Source organism: Chelonia mydas, chromosome 4 (assembly GCF_015237465.2).
Source record: "Chelonia mydas isolate rCheMyd1 chromosome 4, rCheMyd1.pri.v2, whole genome shotgun sequence".
NCBI lineage: Eukaryota > Metazoa > Chordata > Testudines > Cheloniidae > Chelonia > Chelonia mydas.
In genome coordinates this window covers 88,627,116-88,646,188 of record NC_057852.1, presented here as the reverse complement: position 1 = coordinate 88,646,188, position 19,073 = coordinate 88,627,116, and the positions used below count along the sequence as shown (strand labels likewise).

At 40.3% G+C, this 19,073-nt stretch overlaps 1 protein-coding gene across 2 annotated transcripts in view; it reads left to right on the top strand.

Moving 5' to 3' along the window:
• CRACD (capping protein inhibiting regulator of actin dynamics) overlaps positions 1-19,073 on the top strand; it is a 218,668-nt gene that overhangs the window by 94,567 nt on the left and 105,028 nt on the right. Inside the window, exon 3 of one of the 2 annotated variants that reach the window (XM_037897712.2) lies at positions 3,221-3,304. The exons of the other annotated variant lie outside the window; for it this stretch is intronic. Within the exon in view, the coding sequence (XP_037753640.1) occupies positions 3,238-3,304 (67 nt within the window). The 5' untranslated portion in view covers positions 3,221-3,237. The remainder of the gene's footprint in view (positions 1-3,220; positions 3,305-19,073) is intronic. 2 annotated transcript variants of the gene reach the window in all.

The window sequence follows — 19,073 nt, the reverse complement described above, 5'->3', positions numbered from 1 at the left end:
TAATTAGAACTAAACATTTTGTTCCTACTTTAATGCCTTAGTCCCGAGCACAGTACCCATGCTCACTAGAAGCAGTGAGCAGAAAGCCCCTTGCCACAGTATCTGGTATCCTCTCTTAATCCTTTACTTCACTGGCTATTGGGCCACTTTATTCCTGGTGTAACTATATTGTAGTTTCATTGGAGTTACACGAGGGATAAGTTTGGCACATTATCTCTTGAGCTGGGCCCAAGTTGCTAAGTCTGGCTCTGGATCTTAGTTTTCCTCAATATATGAGGTTGTTCACGGTTAGTCCGTTATAGATAGAGGCTGTAGTCACAATGTTCAGATTGGATCTGAATTCCAGTGTTCAGGGGTCTTCTGATGCTGTGGCTCCAGTTTGGGTTCATCTCTAGTTATGACATATGTCATTTTGATTTAGCCTCAGTGTTGAATTCTGATGTATAACCAGCATGAAACACAGGAGGCAAAAGGAATCCCAAGACACTAAAGGACTGTCCAGATATGTGGACTCTCTACTCGGACCCTATGCCACCAGCACTCCCAGCTATCTCCGTGACACCACTGATTTCCTGAAAAAACTACAATGCAAAAAACTACAATGATCTTCCAGAAGACACCATCTTAGCCACCATGGGTGTAGAGGCTCTTTACACAAACATCCCCCACACAGATGGAATACAAGCTGTCAGGAACAGTATCCCTGATGATGCCACAGCACAACTGGTTGCTGAGCTCTGTGACTTTATCCTCATGCACAATTATTTCAAATTTGGTGACAATAGATACCTCCAGACCAGTGGCACCGCTTTGGGCACCCGCATGGCCCCCAAATGTTGTAGTGGCCGTGCATTAATTGGCTAAATGATCTTAGAGGCCCCAGTTCAGGAGACCATCCCTATTCAGGAAAGCGCAGAAGCACATGCTGAACTTTAACCACATAGTTAAGTGTGTTCCTGAATCAGGTACTAAGTGACTGGCAAGATATCAACAGAGGCAACTTTTCTGAGAATTCTAGAAGAAAAAGAACCAATATTTAGATTGGAACTCATGACGTAACACTATTCTCTGTGATCTCACTGTAGCTTTTCATCTTCTGTCTGTATTGGTAATGCATTTCTGTTTATCTCTGCAAGTAGTCATGGGACACTGTGGGGTACATTTTCAAAGCAGTGCGGAGGGCATTATACAAGTCTCATGAATCTACTTGGTAACCATATGCAAAATGCCTTCTCCATCTCCATTTCAAAAATTTTCCAAAACCATATATTCTGTGAAGCCTTTTTTTCTTGAATGACCATATTCTGCTCTGTTTGTGTTCAGCTCTTCAGTGTACTTTTACCATTAGGCTACAAGTTCTTAGGGACAAGAATCTGTTAATTGCTGAGCAAGTCACTTACTGTACAGTGCTAGCCTATGTATGCTTATGTTGCTATATAAATAATAGTAATTAGAAACTTTTTATAAAATTATGCTGCGGTATTCTATGGTGATGATGCAAAACTGTATTTCTTACAGTAGTGTTATTACAGTGCTGAGGGCCATAATTGTACAATATTGCAACATTTTTAAAATAAAGCCTGAGACAATTAAACTCGAGGACATCTTCCAAAATGCACCTCAGAAATATTGCCACATTTTCAAACATATATTTCATACACCGCACCTGCAAACTATATGCACACACTTGCAGCAAATAAAAGTACATGGAACACACACATGTGCAAAAATTATAGTTACATGCAAATGGTTCACTCACAGTTCATTTTGCATGTGCCTATTTTGTAGGTGCAACTTAAAGCACGTATACGATGTTTGAAAATTTGGCCCATAATGTCTTATATACCTCTGCCTAATATTCACTGCTGTCTATAGTTGCCTTGAAGTTCTGTGATTTACTGGATTTACAATAGAGAGACAAGGTGGGTGAGGTAATATCTTTTATTGGACCAACTTCTGTTGGCGAGAGAGACAGGCTTTCAAGCTTACGCAGAGCTCTTCTTCAGGTCAGCGTACAGCTCTGTGTAAGCGTGAAAGAGTTTCTCTCTCACCAACAGAAGTTGGTCCAATAAAAGATATTGCCTCACCCACCTTGTCTCTCTAATAACCTGAGACCAACATGGCGACAACTACACTGCATGCAACAATGTACTTATAATAGGCAGAAATGAGTTGGAGAGATGTCTCCAAATCTGTATCCTGGCTAGTAGCAAGAGTTGAATTTTCCCTTTAGAGTGACAACCAGTTAATTTTGTTTCCCATCATCAGGTCTTGAAAAGGTGTACTTTGTGTTAATGCAGTATCCAGTAGAAATAATATCTTACAGTATTGCCTTCTCTGTGCCCATACTGTATATATGTACCACTGTGTCAAGCAACTCATCCCCACCATATCATCCTTCGCTCCCCTTGCCTCTGCCCTGAAAAAAGAGAGGAAAAAGTAATTCTAGGAGATTGAGATTTAGTTTGATAGCAGGTACACAGCCTACAGGCAGTTCTCCCTACAATAGCTTTTCAAGACCTTTTAAACTGTTATCTGAATTTGAACCTATGTTTACAGAAAGATAAACCCCATAATTATTTAATGAATATCCTGCTAGTTCTGGAAGGTATAGTCTACTGGTATGAATAGCATTCTTAATGTAGGCAACAAAATGTCTCTTCCTTTAGTGAACCTGTAACATTAGTTCTTCTTCACCTGGTGGAACTTAAAATCTTAAAAACATACACTCTTCTGTAAGTGAAAGCTTAGGGAACAACTGAACTTCCCAAGAGATGTGTTCACACTGTAGTTGTTTGGTTAAGTAAAAATATTGCAAACATTGTAAAAATATCTGTAGACCTATTACTTCTTTCCATCATCACCAAGAGAACAATTCTCAATAAACTAGACACTGAAATTAAATACAAACATATTCAATATCATACAGTCTCCTTATTACAAGGCTCCATAATTTGAGGGAGGTATAATTTACTGGAGCTGCAGTTGTTCATTTCTTATGAAATGCAATTATAATTCTTATATTGTATTGAAGATTTAATAGTCAAACTGGATAAGGCATTTTATCGCATATTTTAGCATCTGTATCTAAATAATGTTAAAACATAAGAAATTTCATTGTAAAAGGACAGAGAAACAATCAGTGGAGCAGAACTATGCATTTCGGTCTTCCTAAATTCATTGGTTATGTAAATCTGCTGTGTTGTACTTTTTGTTTCAGTAACATTTGACAAAACCATGGCTACAGATGAAAGGGACAATAAACAGAATGTTCAAGCTGAGGTACTGGGTACTGATGCTTCAGGTACTGTAAAAATAAATTGGTGCTTTTGATTGCAACTTAAAGAGGCAGAATCCATTTTCTTTTTCATTTTGTTTATGTATGAAGCTTCTTTCTTCCTCATGAACTGGGCAAAAGAAATGTAAAGCAGCCTAAAGGATCTGTGCTCTTGCTCTGACTGAAAGGTTGTAGTGGTGACCAGTCTTCCCGGTTTTATTTATCACAGACTGGTCTCCTGACATGCTCCATTTTAAATAAAAGTGATATATCATAGTTAGAGATAGCAAGTTCTTAGTGATTGTAAACCACTGTTTTTTTCAAAACAACTCTTTCTTATTTTTAATAGGTCAAATCCTATAGCTCTTTCTCAGGTAAAACTCACGGGAGTTTTCTCTGCATAAAGACTAGGTAATGACAGCAAGCATTTGGCCCAATATTTCTTCCCTTTCTTATAAAGTTGCAGTTATGTCGTCTTATTATTTCACATGGGTTTCTATGTTGATCTTATATAATATTCAGCTCAGATTTAGCCTCATGTGAATCAAAGAATTCTAGAAATTAGATATGGAGAGGCAATCCTGTATTAGATTATCTTGTTACCCTTATTTCAATGCGGGTTTGTTCCATTTAGTATATTCCTGTGTATACCGTGTTACCCCCCATGTTAGCAACAGTGAGAGCTCTGCTGCTGCTAAGCTATGTGTCAGCTCTCTGACACACCATCCTGATCTGCCTTGCCAGCAAACTCGTCAAGACTTTGCCAGTCTAAACCTTTCCGTGCCGATAACAGTCAGTGAACCCCAGTTCCCGAGTTCCCCAGAGATGTCCCCCTGTGTTGTCCAGTCCCTCTCACTGTACGCTCACAGAAATTGTTGAGTTTGCTGCCTCCAGAAAGGTAGAGCACATATCAGCCAGTTAGGCTAGCTGAAGACTCACTCTTCACTCTAATGCACAGCACTTGAGATGCTTTGTAATAAAACTAGAATACGTTTATTAATAAAGAACAGAGATTTAAATGATATTAAGCAAGAGAAAAAAGAGACAGGTCTGGTTACAAACAAAACAAAATAAAATAAAACACGCTTTCTATTGACTAAAGCTTAATCTTGGCAAGTTACAGTCTTTGCCTAAGCAGTTTTCTTACTTACATCAAGTTACCAGCATCTCCAGCCCAGGGGACCCAACATTCACAAAATGCTGTTCCCATGGTTCCCTAAGTGATGGATCCCTAAAATGCCTTTTTGTATGCCTTATATTATCCATAGTCCAGTGTGTCTGCCTCAAGAGCTAGGAAAGATTCCTGGGGTGCAGACTCTGTCCCCCAATGTGCTCAATAAACTGCCACTTGATTGTTAGTTTATCATATATGTAAATGTGCTTTCATTGCCCTCTGCCAATAGTGAAGCTGGTCAGACAGGTAAATACACATTCCTTTTGTCTGGGGGAGGCTGGGTTTATATGCTGCTTCCCAAACATATTTTAAGAATATATTTCCTGCAGGCAGATATAACTCTTTGTACACAAGCCGTACATACATCACACAGTGATTTTTTTTCAGGGCCAGCATGTTACCAGTTTACATATGATATCTTACATGACACCTTTAAGATACATATTATGACAACAGTATGTTGGGGGTAATGAGTGTGTCAGGCCTGATCTGAGTTACAGTATGGTGTGCCCTCTGCCAGTTGGCATTGTGGGGGGCTCCCAGGAACAGAGAGGAGGCCACAGATATGTTGAAGGCCAGAGGATAGGAAGAGCAAATCTGGCTGGTGAGAGGAAGCACTTTATGTGCTCTCAGCACTGCTGCACAATAAATGCCAAGAAACAAGTTGTCCGCTGTCCCAAAAGATGTATTCAAACCAGGATAAAACCATGGAACTTTTCAGGAGGACCCAGGGGCTATGTACTAAAATAGGGATGTCTGGTCTTTGTATCTGGGGAAATATGCAAGGTCACCCTTGCTGTAGTTTCTCTTAAATTCTCTGTTTGGCTACAGAGCCAGAGGAAGGCTAGAAGGGGCCAATTAACTGGTATTTTTATTCACCAATGAATAAGAAATGGTTCTGTCTCTTTAAAATGGCTAACAGTGTGGTATTTTGTGTTGTGATTATTACTGCAGTATATGAACATGAAATTGTTCAAGTGAAGAGAATAACTTCATGGTATACTGTGGTGTGATGTGGCCTCATTCTACTCAATTCCTTTTTCTTTCTGCAGGGCTGTCTCAGCTTTGCACTTTCAATGCTGGCAATGATTAGATTTCTATTACTTTGATTTAAAAAGTTTAGAATTGAAAAAAGTGTCAAAGTCTTGTCAATGTAAGTTGGTGAATGGAACCTATCTGGTAGAAATTTAGCTGATCAGATCTGAAATGAACAGTAATGGACTAAGGGGTCTGTGGTTTAATGAGATAAGAAAGGATAAGTGCCCAGGTCTTATTTGGGTAAAATGCCCATAAGAAGATGATGATTAGTGGTGAATTACAGGAATGATCATTAAAAGAAGAGACTGTTCTCTCCAATGGCAAGCTTAGGGGCACACCTTCAAAGATCACTTCATGTGTGTCTCTCTTTGTCTGTGTGAATTTAATTTGTTTGAAAGGTGTTGGACTGGCAGCCCTAGCAAATGAAGACCTCTGTTTATCCTCAGAACAGGTATAGCACAGACAGCAGCCGTGTACATTTTTCCACTTTGTGTTCAGTGCCTTACACCTAAGGTAATGCATACTGAAAAGAAAAAAACCCATGTGATGAAGCAAAAATTAAAGAGCTATGTCTAGAATTAGCTAGAATTATATCTCACTGTTAATGGTCCCAGTGGCTTCACCTCACCTCATGTCCAATATAAGACAAGATGAAAATGTGAGGTGAGCCACGCTGCCAAGAGAGCACAAATTTCAGGATGTCATCAATATTATTAATACAGCTAATGGAGCTTCTTAAGGGTGAATTTACAGTTACATTCAGGGTCTTCTCGCTGCTGCTCCCTCTGGAACCAGGTATGAAAGTAGTGCTATTATCTGCATTCCTGATTTTTAAAAACTTATCTCAGGGTTTCCCAACTAAGGCTCCAGAGCACATGCTTAACCTTATTACTATGAGCAGTCCCATCAAAAGCCCACCCTAAATACATTTGTGCCTTGAAACCTTGAAGTTCCCCAGGGCTCCCATGGTTCTGCAGGAGTCTCTACATATCTATATTGACCTCTAGTAGTGTCCCTTGTCCAGTTCCTGGCAGCATGTTCCATTGGCAACAGTCTACTCATGGCTGTCCGCTGGGTGTGAGGTGGGGATGTGCACAAGCTGGGGCTGGGGAGGGTGCATAGAGGTCTGGCTGGATTAATTTTTCCAGGAAATCTCTGCAGGGCTGGGGAGGTGGGTGTCTCCTTCCCATTTTAGCCTCCCTAGTACTGACCCTAAACTGCACAGTCTCCATCTGCTTCCTTCAGCATTGATCACAGACCCATAGACTACCCTCTGAAGATAGGGAAATGGTGTCGTGAGAGTGGTTAAACCTAACCATGTAATTGCATGGGAAGGGGAAAATCTGTGTGGTGCATTTCCTCTGCATATGGATCTAGTGGTTAGCATGGGCTGGGGTGATCCACATCCAGTATCCTTCCAGACCATGGTCAGGTACTGTTTCAGGAGGGCTCAGTAAGAAATTTTTTGTAGCTCTGAATATTTCAGGTAACATGTCAATGTGGCTTAGCCAGTAGAGCTTTGGCAGCTGTTCAAGATATAGATATTTGTGTATATAAGATATAATCTGTATGCACTACCAATACACACACACACACACGCACACGCACACACACACGCACAGAGAGTTCCTCATTGAATTCTTACAAAAATAGTTCTGTTTTCATCTACAGACTTGATAACAGTCACGTTTTCATATCAGTCAGTTCCCACTTACATGGGCGGTGGGTATTGCAGGCCAGGGGAGGCTCGGCATCCCCAAACAGTCAGGCTTAACCCTGTTCATGCTCCGCCCCGAGGCCCACTCCTGCTTTCTACCACTTCCTCCATGGCCCCAGCCAAAGCAGGCTGTTCCTCTTCCCCTAGCGGGCTGGGGCTAGGGTGGGCTGGCCTGCAGCCGGGGACTTGGGGTGGCTGGGGACGGCGCTGGGGGCACCTGGCACTCCGGGGCTGGGGGTGTTGGGGTGGGGTGGCGGGCATGGTGTCCACAGTGAGGGCTTGGTGCTCTGTCAGAGGAGGGAGGGCGGATGTGATGGAGGGGGCAGGGCCTCAGGCAGAAAGGGCAGGGGTAGGAGCTAACCTCTCCAAACGGGCAGTTCACGTGCTGTCAGTGCCCACTTGCTCTCCGACCAGCTGTTTAAACTTGTCAGAAAACAGGACCTAACTCTCTGTTGTTAGGCTTAAATTTCTTCCTCGTTCTTCTCTGCTTCTTTTTATTGTTCTTTGTAAAACTGCACCCCTACACCTCTTTTCCAAATTGAGACTCAGTTTTCAGAAACTCATGCTACTTAGAATTCAGTTTTTTAATTAATCATTACCCAAATTTGTCTCTAGTTATAAACTCTTAAGATCTGCAACCTTTTCGATGTATGAATCAACTCAAAGTAAATTGCATAGATTTTAATAAACTACCAATATTTGAACAAGGGAGGCTTTTCAAACATGCTGCCTTCATTTTTATATAAAAGACTATTCAGCTTTTACAGCTAGTCATTCAATAATTTAAAAGATGGCTTGTATACTTACTTCATTTTAAAACAGGACAAAAACATCCTGCCTATTTAGGTTAGTGAAGTACTCATGGTGCATTGAACCCAACCATGTTTTCCCCTGAAATGTTTGTCTTGGCCCTGATTTTGCCAAAGCGTTGAAGTCAATTGGAGTTTCTTGTGTTGGCGGCCGGGGGGGAGGTTAATCAAGACCCTTTTAATGTTTGGTCCATTATGTTCTCCAGTGGCCAAATCTTGTTTCCATGGAAGTCAATGGAAAAACTGCCATTATTTTCAACTGGTCCAAATTTTGACGACGTCAGTTTTATAGCCTCCGCTTTCTCTATAATTGGTGGGTTACCACATTCTGAACCAGTTTAAGGAGTGCTTCGAAGTGTTAACGCATGACGTCTCCAAGATCTGTACTACCTGCCTGTTGGTCTCCAGACTGAATTCAGTTTGTTGGTTTTTACCTATAAATCCCTAAAGACCTTAAAGTTTAGACCTTCCTTGTGCAATTTTGCCACAGTTGTCAGTGTAGGCACTCAAACTGGTGGTAGTGTTCTCTGTGATGGGTCCACTGTTCTGTGTAAACTCCTTGTGGTCTGAAATAGTCTTGGTTTTCTGACTGTTAGGGCACACTGCAAGGCACATCTATTTGTGGTGCAGGGTGCTATGGAGGGAGGGGTTTGATGGACAAAGGAGTTTGAACTGTGGGGATTCAGGTTCTGATGATGAGGAAAAAGCTGCTTTTCAAGATTTGTGTTCTGCTAATGTAATTTGTCAAAGACACTTGGGGAGTTGGATAGTTGCTTTTTAAATTAGAAATAAAAGTAAACTCAGACAAGACTAGTCCTCTTATGTCATAAGAATCTATCAGTTTCACTAACAGAATGAGTCTTACAAGAAACATACTGATAATAAAATTTACCCCTTTGATAAATGTACTGTAAAACTCTTGGTAATGCCCTGGGAGGCAGAGGATACGGGGAGCAAGTAGGTATATTCCCAGTTCTCCTTTTACCTGTTCCTCTTCCTCCCCTATCACCTCCATCTCATTTGTCTGTCCATCTGTATTTTGGGATATAACTGCCTTTATGTTGTGTGGTGTTGAGGTGCCAGAGCAGTGATTGGGATTCTGAGACACTGCCATAATCATAGTTTGGTTATTTGAACTGTGTTAACTTGGCCAGAGAGAGAAATCATGATCCAAGAAATCTTTTTTTGAATATGCCATGGGTTTAATTAAGGTGCTACCCTGTTAAGAAACATTTGTTTATCCCTTTCAAGAACCACCTTCACTGGTATGCAGGAGCCAGGATCTCTGTCACCCTAAGCAGAAGATAGCCATTAGCTATTTTCGTTTCTTATAAACCCAATCTCATCAGGGTATATGTGACAGCAAAAATTCCAAGTGCAGAGCTGTGAACAATTTTGCCACTAACCCAAATGTGTTCTGGGGAGAGAGATCAACTATAGGATCTAAAGTCTTTGAGGTCAAGATTTTCAAAAAAGGGTGCCTAAGTCTAGGCTTGAAAACCTATGTTTGAAAATCTAAATAAGTGGATTTAAAAGGCTAACTTTAGCCACCAATTTTTTAAAAAATCTGTCCAAAATTTCTAAGACATCAGATTGTGAATCACAGTGCAACAAGAGGTGGAGAAAGAATTTAATTCAGGATTGCCTAGCACAAGGCTACAAGAGTAGTAGCTGCTGGGTGCTCTGCACTTTGAAAACCAGGCCACTTATTTAGGTGCTAAATATGGACCTAGGAGCCTAACTTTTGGCTACTATTTTTTAAAGTCTTGCCCTCAAAGACTGGAGGTCATAGATGTTTGAAACTTCTGTAAAGTAGTAGCCAGTGGAGTAATACATTCAGGGCCCAATACAAAGCCTATGGAAGTAAATGGAAGGACTTCCACTGATTTCAGTGGGCTCTTGCTGGTGGCCAAAATGTGGGACTAGAACTGATTAGTAAAACCTTCTTTAGATATTTGAGCTTTTCTCACTTCTGGAGAGGAAATCTCATTATTTTCACTTCCTCTGTGAAGATGGAGCAGTCTGGCTAAGGCCTGGTCTACACTAGAAAATGAGGTTGGTTTAATTACATTGGTCAGAGGTATGAAAAATCCACACCCCTGAGCAGCGTTGTTAAACCAACCTAAGTTCCTGTGTAGTCAGCGCTAGGTCAACGGAAGAATGCTTCCGTCAACTTTGCTACCACCTCTCAGGGAGGTGGAGATAGTGTCTACACTGAAGCGCTACAGCAGCACTGCTGCAGTAGCACAGCTGTGCTGCTGTAGTATTTTAAGTGTAGACAGGCCCTATCTCACGTCTCATCTCCATTTCATACCATATAACCCTTTCTCAGAAAGTACTAGTACCTAACGACAGTGTTTCTCACTAAACTCAGGGAGTGGATTGCATGGTGATTACTTGATGTATAATAGTTTCTCTAGATGTTGGAAATGTTAATTGTAAAATAATTTAATTTTTTAATCTGTTGCCTATTAAAATGACTGACTCTTTTATATAGCACTTGTTATATCTTCAAAGTATCATGCCACCTGTTTACTTTGTTTACCTCTATAAAAAAGGTAAGTTGTCATTTTTCAATTTTATAGATGGGGAAACTGGAAACAGAGAGTTTGAGTAATTTACCTCATTTCACATAGCAAGTGAGTGGCAAGTAAAGAGTTAGAATTTAGGAGTTCCTGACTCCTAATCCCATTATTTTGGTTCATAATCACACTGATTTACCAGCTAAGAATTCTTTTGCATTTTCTTTTAGAAGCTCCTTTACTTTATGAGGACTTTAGTGCGGTTGAGGGAGTGTTAAATAAAGCTAAGTATAGGAGTGCATGTGCAACTTGATCCATAGGGCTGCATCCACAAAGTTTCCTTTCACTTTACAATATGTCCTTAAGAACTCTCTAAAAAAAAAAAAAAAAAAAATGTTCTCTTGGTGATTTCATGGCTTCTGTTATTTCCTCCTCAGAGAAGATCAAGTCTGGAGGTTTTCTGACTACATCTGAATTTGTAGGGATGATCAATTTGTTTAAGAAACCTTGTAAGTACACAGACTGGTTTTGTGCATTCTGAAGCATACAATGTTCTGTAAGTCAAACGGGCGTTGTTAATTTTTTGTGGTTTAACTGTGAGTGCTCCCAGTGAATGACTGATTGAAGGCATAGTGTTCTGTGCTTCATGTTTGTAAATTTGAGCTGCTGCTAATTTATGTGCTGCTTTCCTTCATTTCATCAGGTCTTTAATAAAAAAAAAAAAGTGTGTGTATGAACTGGAGTCAAATCCAAATGAAAGAGTAATAGAGGGAATGTTCTTCCATTATTCTGTTTGCATTTTTGTAGGCAACTAGCATCAGGGGGAACTATCTTCACCTCGATGGGGAGATTTTAATCCTCATTATTTCTATTTCATAGCTGCAATCTATACCTGTCTACAATCTATATTTTTCTGTTGTCTTTTGAATTGGCCCTTTTGACCTATGAAGGTACAGAATTCAAGTATGTGGGGCTAGAAGATAACTTTAGTGAGGAATGTGAAAGTGTGTGTGTGTGTGTGTGTATATGTTGAGGATCATTCTGATTATTTTTCAGCATCAGCAAAGATTATTTTTAAAAGCTTTCCTCTGAAATTCCATTGCTACTGGATTTTTCTGTATTGTCAAATGGTACCATCTTTAATCGCGCTGATATTCGATGATAAGAATGGAATGATACTAACTGTTTTTTATCTGCTACGTGGGATTTGCAGGGATTATTTGACAAATTTAATATTAATTTGATTTATGCGAACTGAATAGACACCAATAATATTAGATTTGTGTCTCTGTAATTACTGAGCATTATATGATGCACTGAAGCTGGGTTAAATGTGTTATCTTTTTTCCCTAATATTTTTTCTGACCAAACCGCTGTTTAAATGAACAGGATTTATTTTCAATAAAAGCCAATGGACAATGTTTTTATATTATAAAGGACACTGCATAAGATTTCAGGCTTTCCTGATGTATGTGAACAATGATTCACAAGCAAGTAAAACAATAGCACTCTGTTCTCATTAGATTAGATGAAGCTTCACCTGAGCCTGCATGCTTGAAAATCCACCCAGGGTAAAAAGAATTTTTATTTAACTCACATCTTACCATATGGAATAGTGAAGTAAATCCCACTGTAACTAGCTGTCAGGTCAAACCTTTCATCAGGGAAATAAAGAACAAATGAGTGAGTACATTGAGATCTTGAGCACTCAACGTATTATATAACCAGCTCTAAATATATATTCAAAGGATGGCAGAAGTAGGGAGAGACAGACATACAACATTAGGAGGAAAAACATTTAGGAAGAAGACACAAATTATTTAACATTTGAATGATATGAAATACCTGGCCAGCTCTGTATTTGTAATATATTAATAGATCATATGATCATTTGATTAGCAATTCACTGAGAAAAACAACAGATTTTATAGTATAAAGAAGCTCTTCCTTTGTGAATATGTGTGGTACATATGTACAGTATGTTCGTTCAGTACAAAGGAAAGGATTTACTCTTGTTAAATTTTTAGACTTTTTTAGGTTTCCTCTTGTTCTGTAGTCAAGACAACTTTGCCATTGGCATTGTGGGAAGGAAACTGCCTTCCTTTTGTTATGTGGCTTTACAATACAGTGTTAGCTATTACTAGTTATGGGACTTATTGAGATTTCCTCTGAGACATCTTTCCACTTGGCTTCCCAAGAACTCAGCTCAGGCCTGACCTGCAAATTCCAGATCCAAACTTTCTCAGACTTAGGAATGTTTGAATACAGGGTTTGGTTTGTGGTTACACACTTGCTAGAACCTTACCACGGACAAAATGATTGTCTTGTCTTATATTACATGTTTGGTATAGATCATTAGATCACATTGTGATGGGTTGGATCACAGAAACCCCCTTGGGACTGCCACCTAATATGCCAAAACTACTTCAGCCCTTGCTTTCCCTGCCAGCTTGAGACTCCAGCACCCTGTCTTGCTGAGCCAGACACACCAGTCTGCTCCAACACACACCCAGGGTCTCAACTACGTGCCCCAAAGCTGCAGACTTAGCTGAAAGCAACTTAAGAAGTGTTCGTGTCTTTGACACTCAGATGCCCAACTCCCAATGGGGTCCAAACCCCAAATAAATCCGTTTTACCCTGTATAAAGCTTATGCAGGGTAAACTCATAAATTGTTAACCCTCTATAACACTGAGAGAGAGAGATGCACAGCTGTTTGCCTCCCCAGGCATTAATACATACTCTGGGTTAATTAATAAGTAAAAAGTGATTTTATTAAATATAGAAAGTAGGATTTAAGTGGTTCCAGGTAGTAACAGACAGAACAAAGTGAATTACCAAGCAAAATAAAATAAAACACGCAAGTCTAAGACTAGTACAGTAATAAAACCGAATACAGGTAACATCTCACCCTCAGAGATGTTTCAATAAGTTTCTTTCACAGACTGGACGCCTTCCTAGTCTGGGCACAATCCTTTCCCCTGGTACAACCCTCATTCCAGCTCAGGTGGTAGCTAGGGGATTTCTCATGATGGCCGCCCCATTTGTTCTGCTCCACCCACTTATATATCTTTTGCATAAGACGGGAATCCTTTGCCCCTCTGGGTTCCCACCCCTCCTTCTCAGTGGAAAAGCACCAGGTTAAAGATGGATTCCAGTTCAGGTGACATGATCACATGTCACTGTAAGACTTCATTACCCACTTGCCAGCCCACAGGTATACAGGAAGACTTACAACTAAAACAGAGCCATCTACAGTCAATTGTCCTAGTTAATTGGAGCTATTAAGATTCCAAACCACCATTAATGGCCCACACTTTGCATAACTACAATAGGACCTCAGAGTTATATTTCATATTTCTAGTTTCAGATATAAGAGTGATACATTTATACAAATAGGATGACCACACTCAGTAGATTATAAGCTTTGTAATGATACCTTACAAGAGAACTTTTGCATGAAGCATATTCCAGTTACATTATATTCACACTCATTAGCATATTTTTATAAAATCATATAGAGTGCAACGTCACACACATCTCCCATAAAAACTGCTAAATATCTGGCAGCCATCCATGAGATACATTCAAAGATAGATTAATTGTCCTGAGAGTCACCATCTCTTTTTCTGATGTAGGAAACTTATATCCTGAGGTACCTCCTACTTTAATAGAGAAATACATAAATTGGGTTTGCATCCCGCATCTGACCCATACACCTTGAGTTCTGTGAGTGGTAGAAGGGTAGAAGTTCTTGTGGAAAGGTAGATAGAACTACCACATAGCAATCTTCTGTTACTGAAATATAACCAGGTTAACTGGCATGAAGCTTCCTTTGAATGCCTCAGGCTTGCATCTCTCTCATTGTCCAGAATGCGCCTGGGTATTAAAACCTAACTGTTACCATTCCTCAGACCTTCCCTGATCCAGTCTCTGGTCACTCCAGACCTTTCCATCTTGCATCTATTTAGCACACATAGATTATATATGAAATAGCATGTGAGTTGACCATAACACCAAATAAATGATAAATGGCTGATAAAATGAATCACTTGGCTACAGTTCTGAACTCCTGTATGTGATACTGCCACTTGCTAATCAAATTCTTACGCAAATAGCACGCTGACCATGAATGGTCCTTGTCTACACTGTGAGGTCATGGTCATCATTGCATTGGCAAACATGATTGTTAGAAATTGTGTTTAAAAACCTACTGAATTCCAAAGTGCAGATGGCCACAAGGGACATGGACAGTCTCGGTCCCTAAACTCAGAGCAGCACAGGGACTGCTCCCTTTTGTCACCACTATAGCTGTACATCCTTCCAAAGGGAGTGGGAAGGGATGGATGGAGGTGGGAGCTGTGCCTCTTCCTTCAGCTTTGCAACAGCCCACACATCAAGCCAGGCACACCCAAGGGATCAGACTGCGCACCAAGGAGCTTCCAGGGTGTTTGTGCCTCTTTAAGGAAAAATTACTTCCCAACCCGCCATCCACCTAGTGTGATTCAAAAGCGGAAGGAAGTTTGGTTTAAATCAAAAGTGAGGAAAGCCCCGGTAGCAAGAAACATTAGAGATGATGCTTCTCTCCCCTGGTGCTGCAACCTGCTGCTGCCCAGCAATTGACAAGACTGACATAATTTATTCTTTCATATAATCACAAGAGCCTATTTTTAAACAAAAAGAGGGAAGCATGAGCTTAACTTACATTACAGATAAATATTTCATTACCTTACACATACCTTAACCATCTTTGCACTGTTACCTCAGATATGCAGACATCTTCACACAGTGTCAGGAGTCATGCAGAGCATTAAAGGGTCTTCCCCAAAATGCAGTAGGAAATCTGATGAGCTCTGGCATAGTAATCTGATGTTAATAACTGGGAAAACAAGAGCATTGAAATGATCATTCTTTTTGGAAAGAACTTTCTTTAAAGTAAAATGTTAATTTTCCCTTTCTACAAGTCATGATTGAGATGGCTGCCTACAATGCAAGGTGACTACAGCTGTTGTTTTAATGTTCAAACTTGACAACTCTTTCAGAAGTGGTGGTGTGAGGAAGACCCCCCCATATCAAACAGCTGCAAACTGGATTTGCTGCTTGCTGCATCTCAGCTTTAAAGTGCAAGAAAAAGAGAGAGGTGTTCATCTGTCCAGAATAGCCAGTCACACAGCTGAGAAGGATTCCTTTGCTATTGTTCATTTCTTTTCAGTAGCTTATTCATTTCCATGCATCTCACTTTTTGTATTGAACTTCAAATTTTAGCATTTGCATACAGTGTTATTGTAACCCACACGTCTCCTGGGTGTGGTGCTTTGTCTCATGTAGTGGTACCGAGACCACTTAGAGAGAGTAAAATGAGTCTGCTCTACAGCCTTAGCTAGCAGCCAGTTGGATTTTAGTTCATGCAGTAGAGGCTCATGCACTAAGCTCCAGAGGTCCCTGGTTCGATCCCGCCCTCTGACGACTGCAGTCTGTTGGCGTTACATAATCGCTGTGCATGGTGCTGTACAGACAGAAGGAAGACCCTTTTCTACCCTTTCTAGGTTAGTTATGACACGATGCAGGGAGACATGACATGAGGCAAATGGGAGGAATAAACTACATTAATACCTCCTCCTTCTTTCTTTCTCATCCCACCAGCTCCCATTCTTCCCCCCAGCATGGATTCACATAAGAATGTCCTTTTGAAAATCCCATAGTTGGACAGTGGCCTCTGTAACCATATGTCAGGGCTGGCCAAAGTTACTAACCATCCAAGCCGCATACAGCAATCTTCAGAAGTCAAGAGCTGGGGTGTGCCTGCCAGGGCTCGGGGCTTCTGCCCTGCCCCTGCTAAAGCCCTGAGCCACGGCAGATGCACCCTGCCCGGCTGAAGTCCCACATTCAGTAATTGGTGCCTGGGTCAGGATTAGAACTTGGATATTTCTGGCTCCCAGAGCTGTACTCAGATCACTAGACAACACCTCTCTGGGGAAAGGCACCTTAGAAGTGATACTTTCTAGAATTATGCTGCAACAAGAGATGTTCTGGTGGGCTGATACGGAGAGGTCACTGTACCCGTTTGCAGTGCCTACTCACGTGTGTAGGATACCACCTGTAAGGAGAAAGTATTTCAATGATCTCTAATTTAATTTGGAAAAGAGAGACAATTTCTGAATTTCTCCTTCAATATTATTGTGCTAGTTTCATTCAATCCAAAAAATATTGAAACAAAATCTGATATCCAATTATAAACCAGTTAAAATACAAACCAGTGTTCTCATTGGTTGACTAGTGTTTCTCTTGGAGGAATTGATCCTATCATATGCTGAACATCTCCTGCGTGGTACTGAATCCCCTCAACTCTCAGTGAAGTCCATTGGAGTTGAGAGCACTGGGCACCTCACATTATCATGTCCATAGAGAGTCTGAGACAGTCTGCTGGTGTAATCGCCTGGGAACACCAGGAGTGATGATGGAGTCTGTCCTAGGAAGCAAAGAGCCTAGCAATGTAGCACTTTGCACCTCCAGTTGTCTGTCCGTCTAGTGTTGATATCTAAGATACATGTTGTTGTGGTATCTTAGAACCTGTAGTGCATTAATTTCCCTTGAAAATAGATACACTTAACTGCCTCTACTGATCCTTGTAGGACCTGCATGGAAGATTGTGTCCTTTTATTAGTGTACTGAGTCCTTCCTACATCCTCTCTTAAACTATGATGATGTGTTATACAGTTGTAGGTTCACAAAAACATAGGACTGGAAGGGATCTCATGAGGTCATCAAGTCCAGTCCCCTATGCTAAGACAAGTAAACCTAGATCATCCCTGAGAGGTGTTTGTCCAACCTGTTCTTAAAATCCTCCAATGAGATGGGGATTCTACAACCGCCCTTGGAAGCCTATTTCAGAATTTAACTAGCCTTATATTTAGAAAGTTTTTCCTAATACTAACCTAGATCCCCATTGCTGCAGATTTAGCCCATGGCATCTTGTCCTACCTTCAGTGGACATGGAGAACAATTCATCGCTGTCCTCTTTAAAACCGCTTAACAAATTTGAAGACTGTTATATCAAATAAAATAAATTACCATGAAGGTTGATGATGCTGAAGAGAAAGCACTGGCGGTCTCCTTTGGCATTCAGATGTAATTGGGTTCAACTTTTATTCCTAAATGTAAGGCATTTTACTAGTGTAATGGTATTAATGATTTGTAACCCACACAACAAAGAAACTCTGCATAACTAGCATGATTTATCATAATGGCAAACTTTGCCTGGAACTAAGCTGGCATGGAAATGGAATAGTGTCCCGTTCTGCCCTCACCTCCCAAAAATTGTCTGGTTGCAGTACCTCGGGGATAAGGACATTTGCTCATTAGTTAAAGGCCCTTTCATTATTCGATTACTTTATGTACTTTTCTAAAGTTCATGCTTTATTTATTTATTTATTATATATGCCTCATTTTTATGGCTTCTGGTCTTTTCTCTTGAAAGTTATAAACAATCCCCACTGCCATAAAGTAGAACCAACAAAACTGGAATGAAGATTTCATCGTTCTGAATCATCTACAACTTGTTTTTTCATTTTGTCAGCACAGATCTTATAAAGGGGCCTTTTTTGATACCTTATAGTTATTTTTCTAGTAGATGTACAGCTTTCTTTTTGTCTGACATTAAAATATCAATGTTATGTTTATTTTTATAAAAGATTAAAAAGATACTTAATGCTATACAGAAAAATATGAAAACAAAGTTCTTTAATTTATATATTTCATGCAGCAGAAGTCAGTGGTTTTGCAAAGATCAAACTAACAAATATCCACAAGAACTTTTTTTAGATGTAAATGTGAAAAGACTAAGCCCAGGAAATATGCTTTTAAATATTTAATCTGATCTGAACTCTGAGTTCAAGTAATGAATATTTACTGTGTGGTATGTCTACACTGCAGTTGGACACCCGCGGCTGGCCTGTGCCAGTTGACTCGGGCTTGCAGGGCTTGGGCTATGGGGCTGTTCAGTAGTGGTGTAGATGAATGAATGCTAGCTCGGGTATGTCTGCATGTGCTGCAATCACACCTCCCTGTTGGAGTATAAAATACCCATACATCCCTGGTGATATGCCACGTTTGGGAGTGGCCCCACGGTTGCTTTCTGTAGGGTGGACAAACCTTACCTGTCCAACCAAAGGAAGGGGAAAGGGGACCTGTACGATGGAATCCTCAGCTATTGCCTCTCCCAGACCCCCTCCCAAGGGTTTTACCACAGCAGGGGTATCCAGGCATTTGCTGTTATTATTTAGTTAGCAGTGTTGCGTAGAATGTGACTGGTGCTTTCCAAATGCTGAGGATGACGCAGTTGCTGCCCCCAAAAGTGTCTGATCTAATATACTTTACTACTCAGAGCTCCTTTGCATAACTTTCTGATCTTAACCTCCATTTTATCAATGCAAGAAAATAACAGCCAGTCAGCACATTCTACTTGTTTTACTTAGGCTCTGCAGAATTCAATTTTTTAAAATAATTTTGACAGATAATATATTTTATTTTTAAGCATTT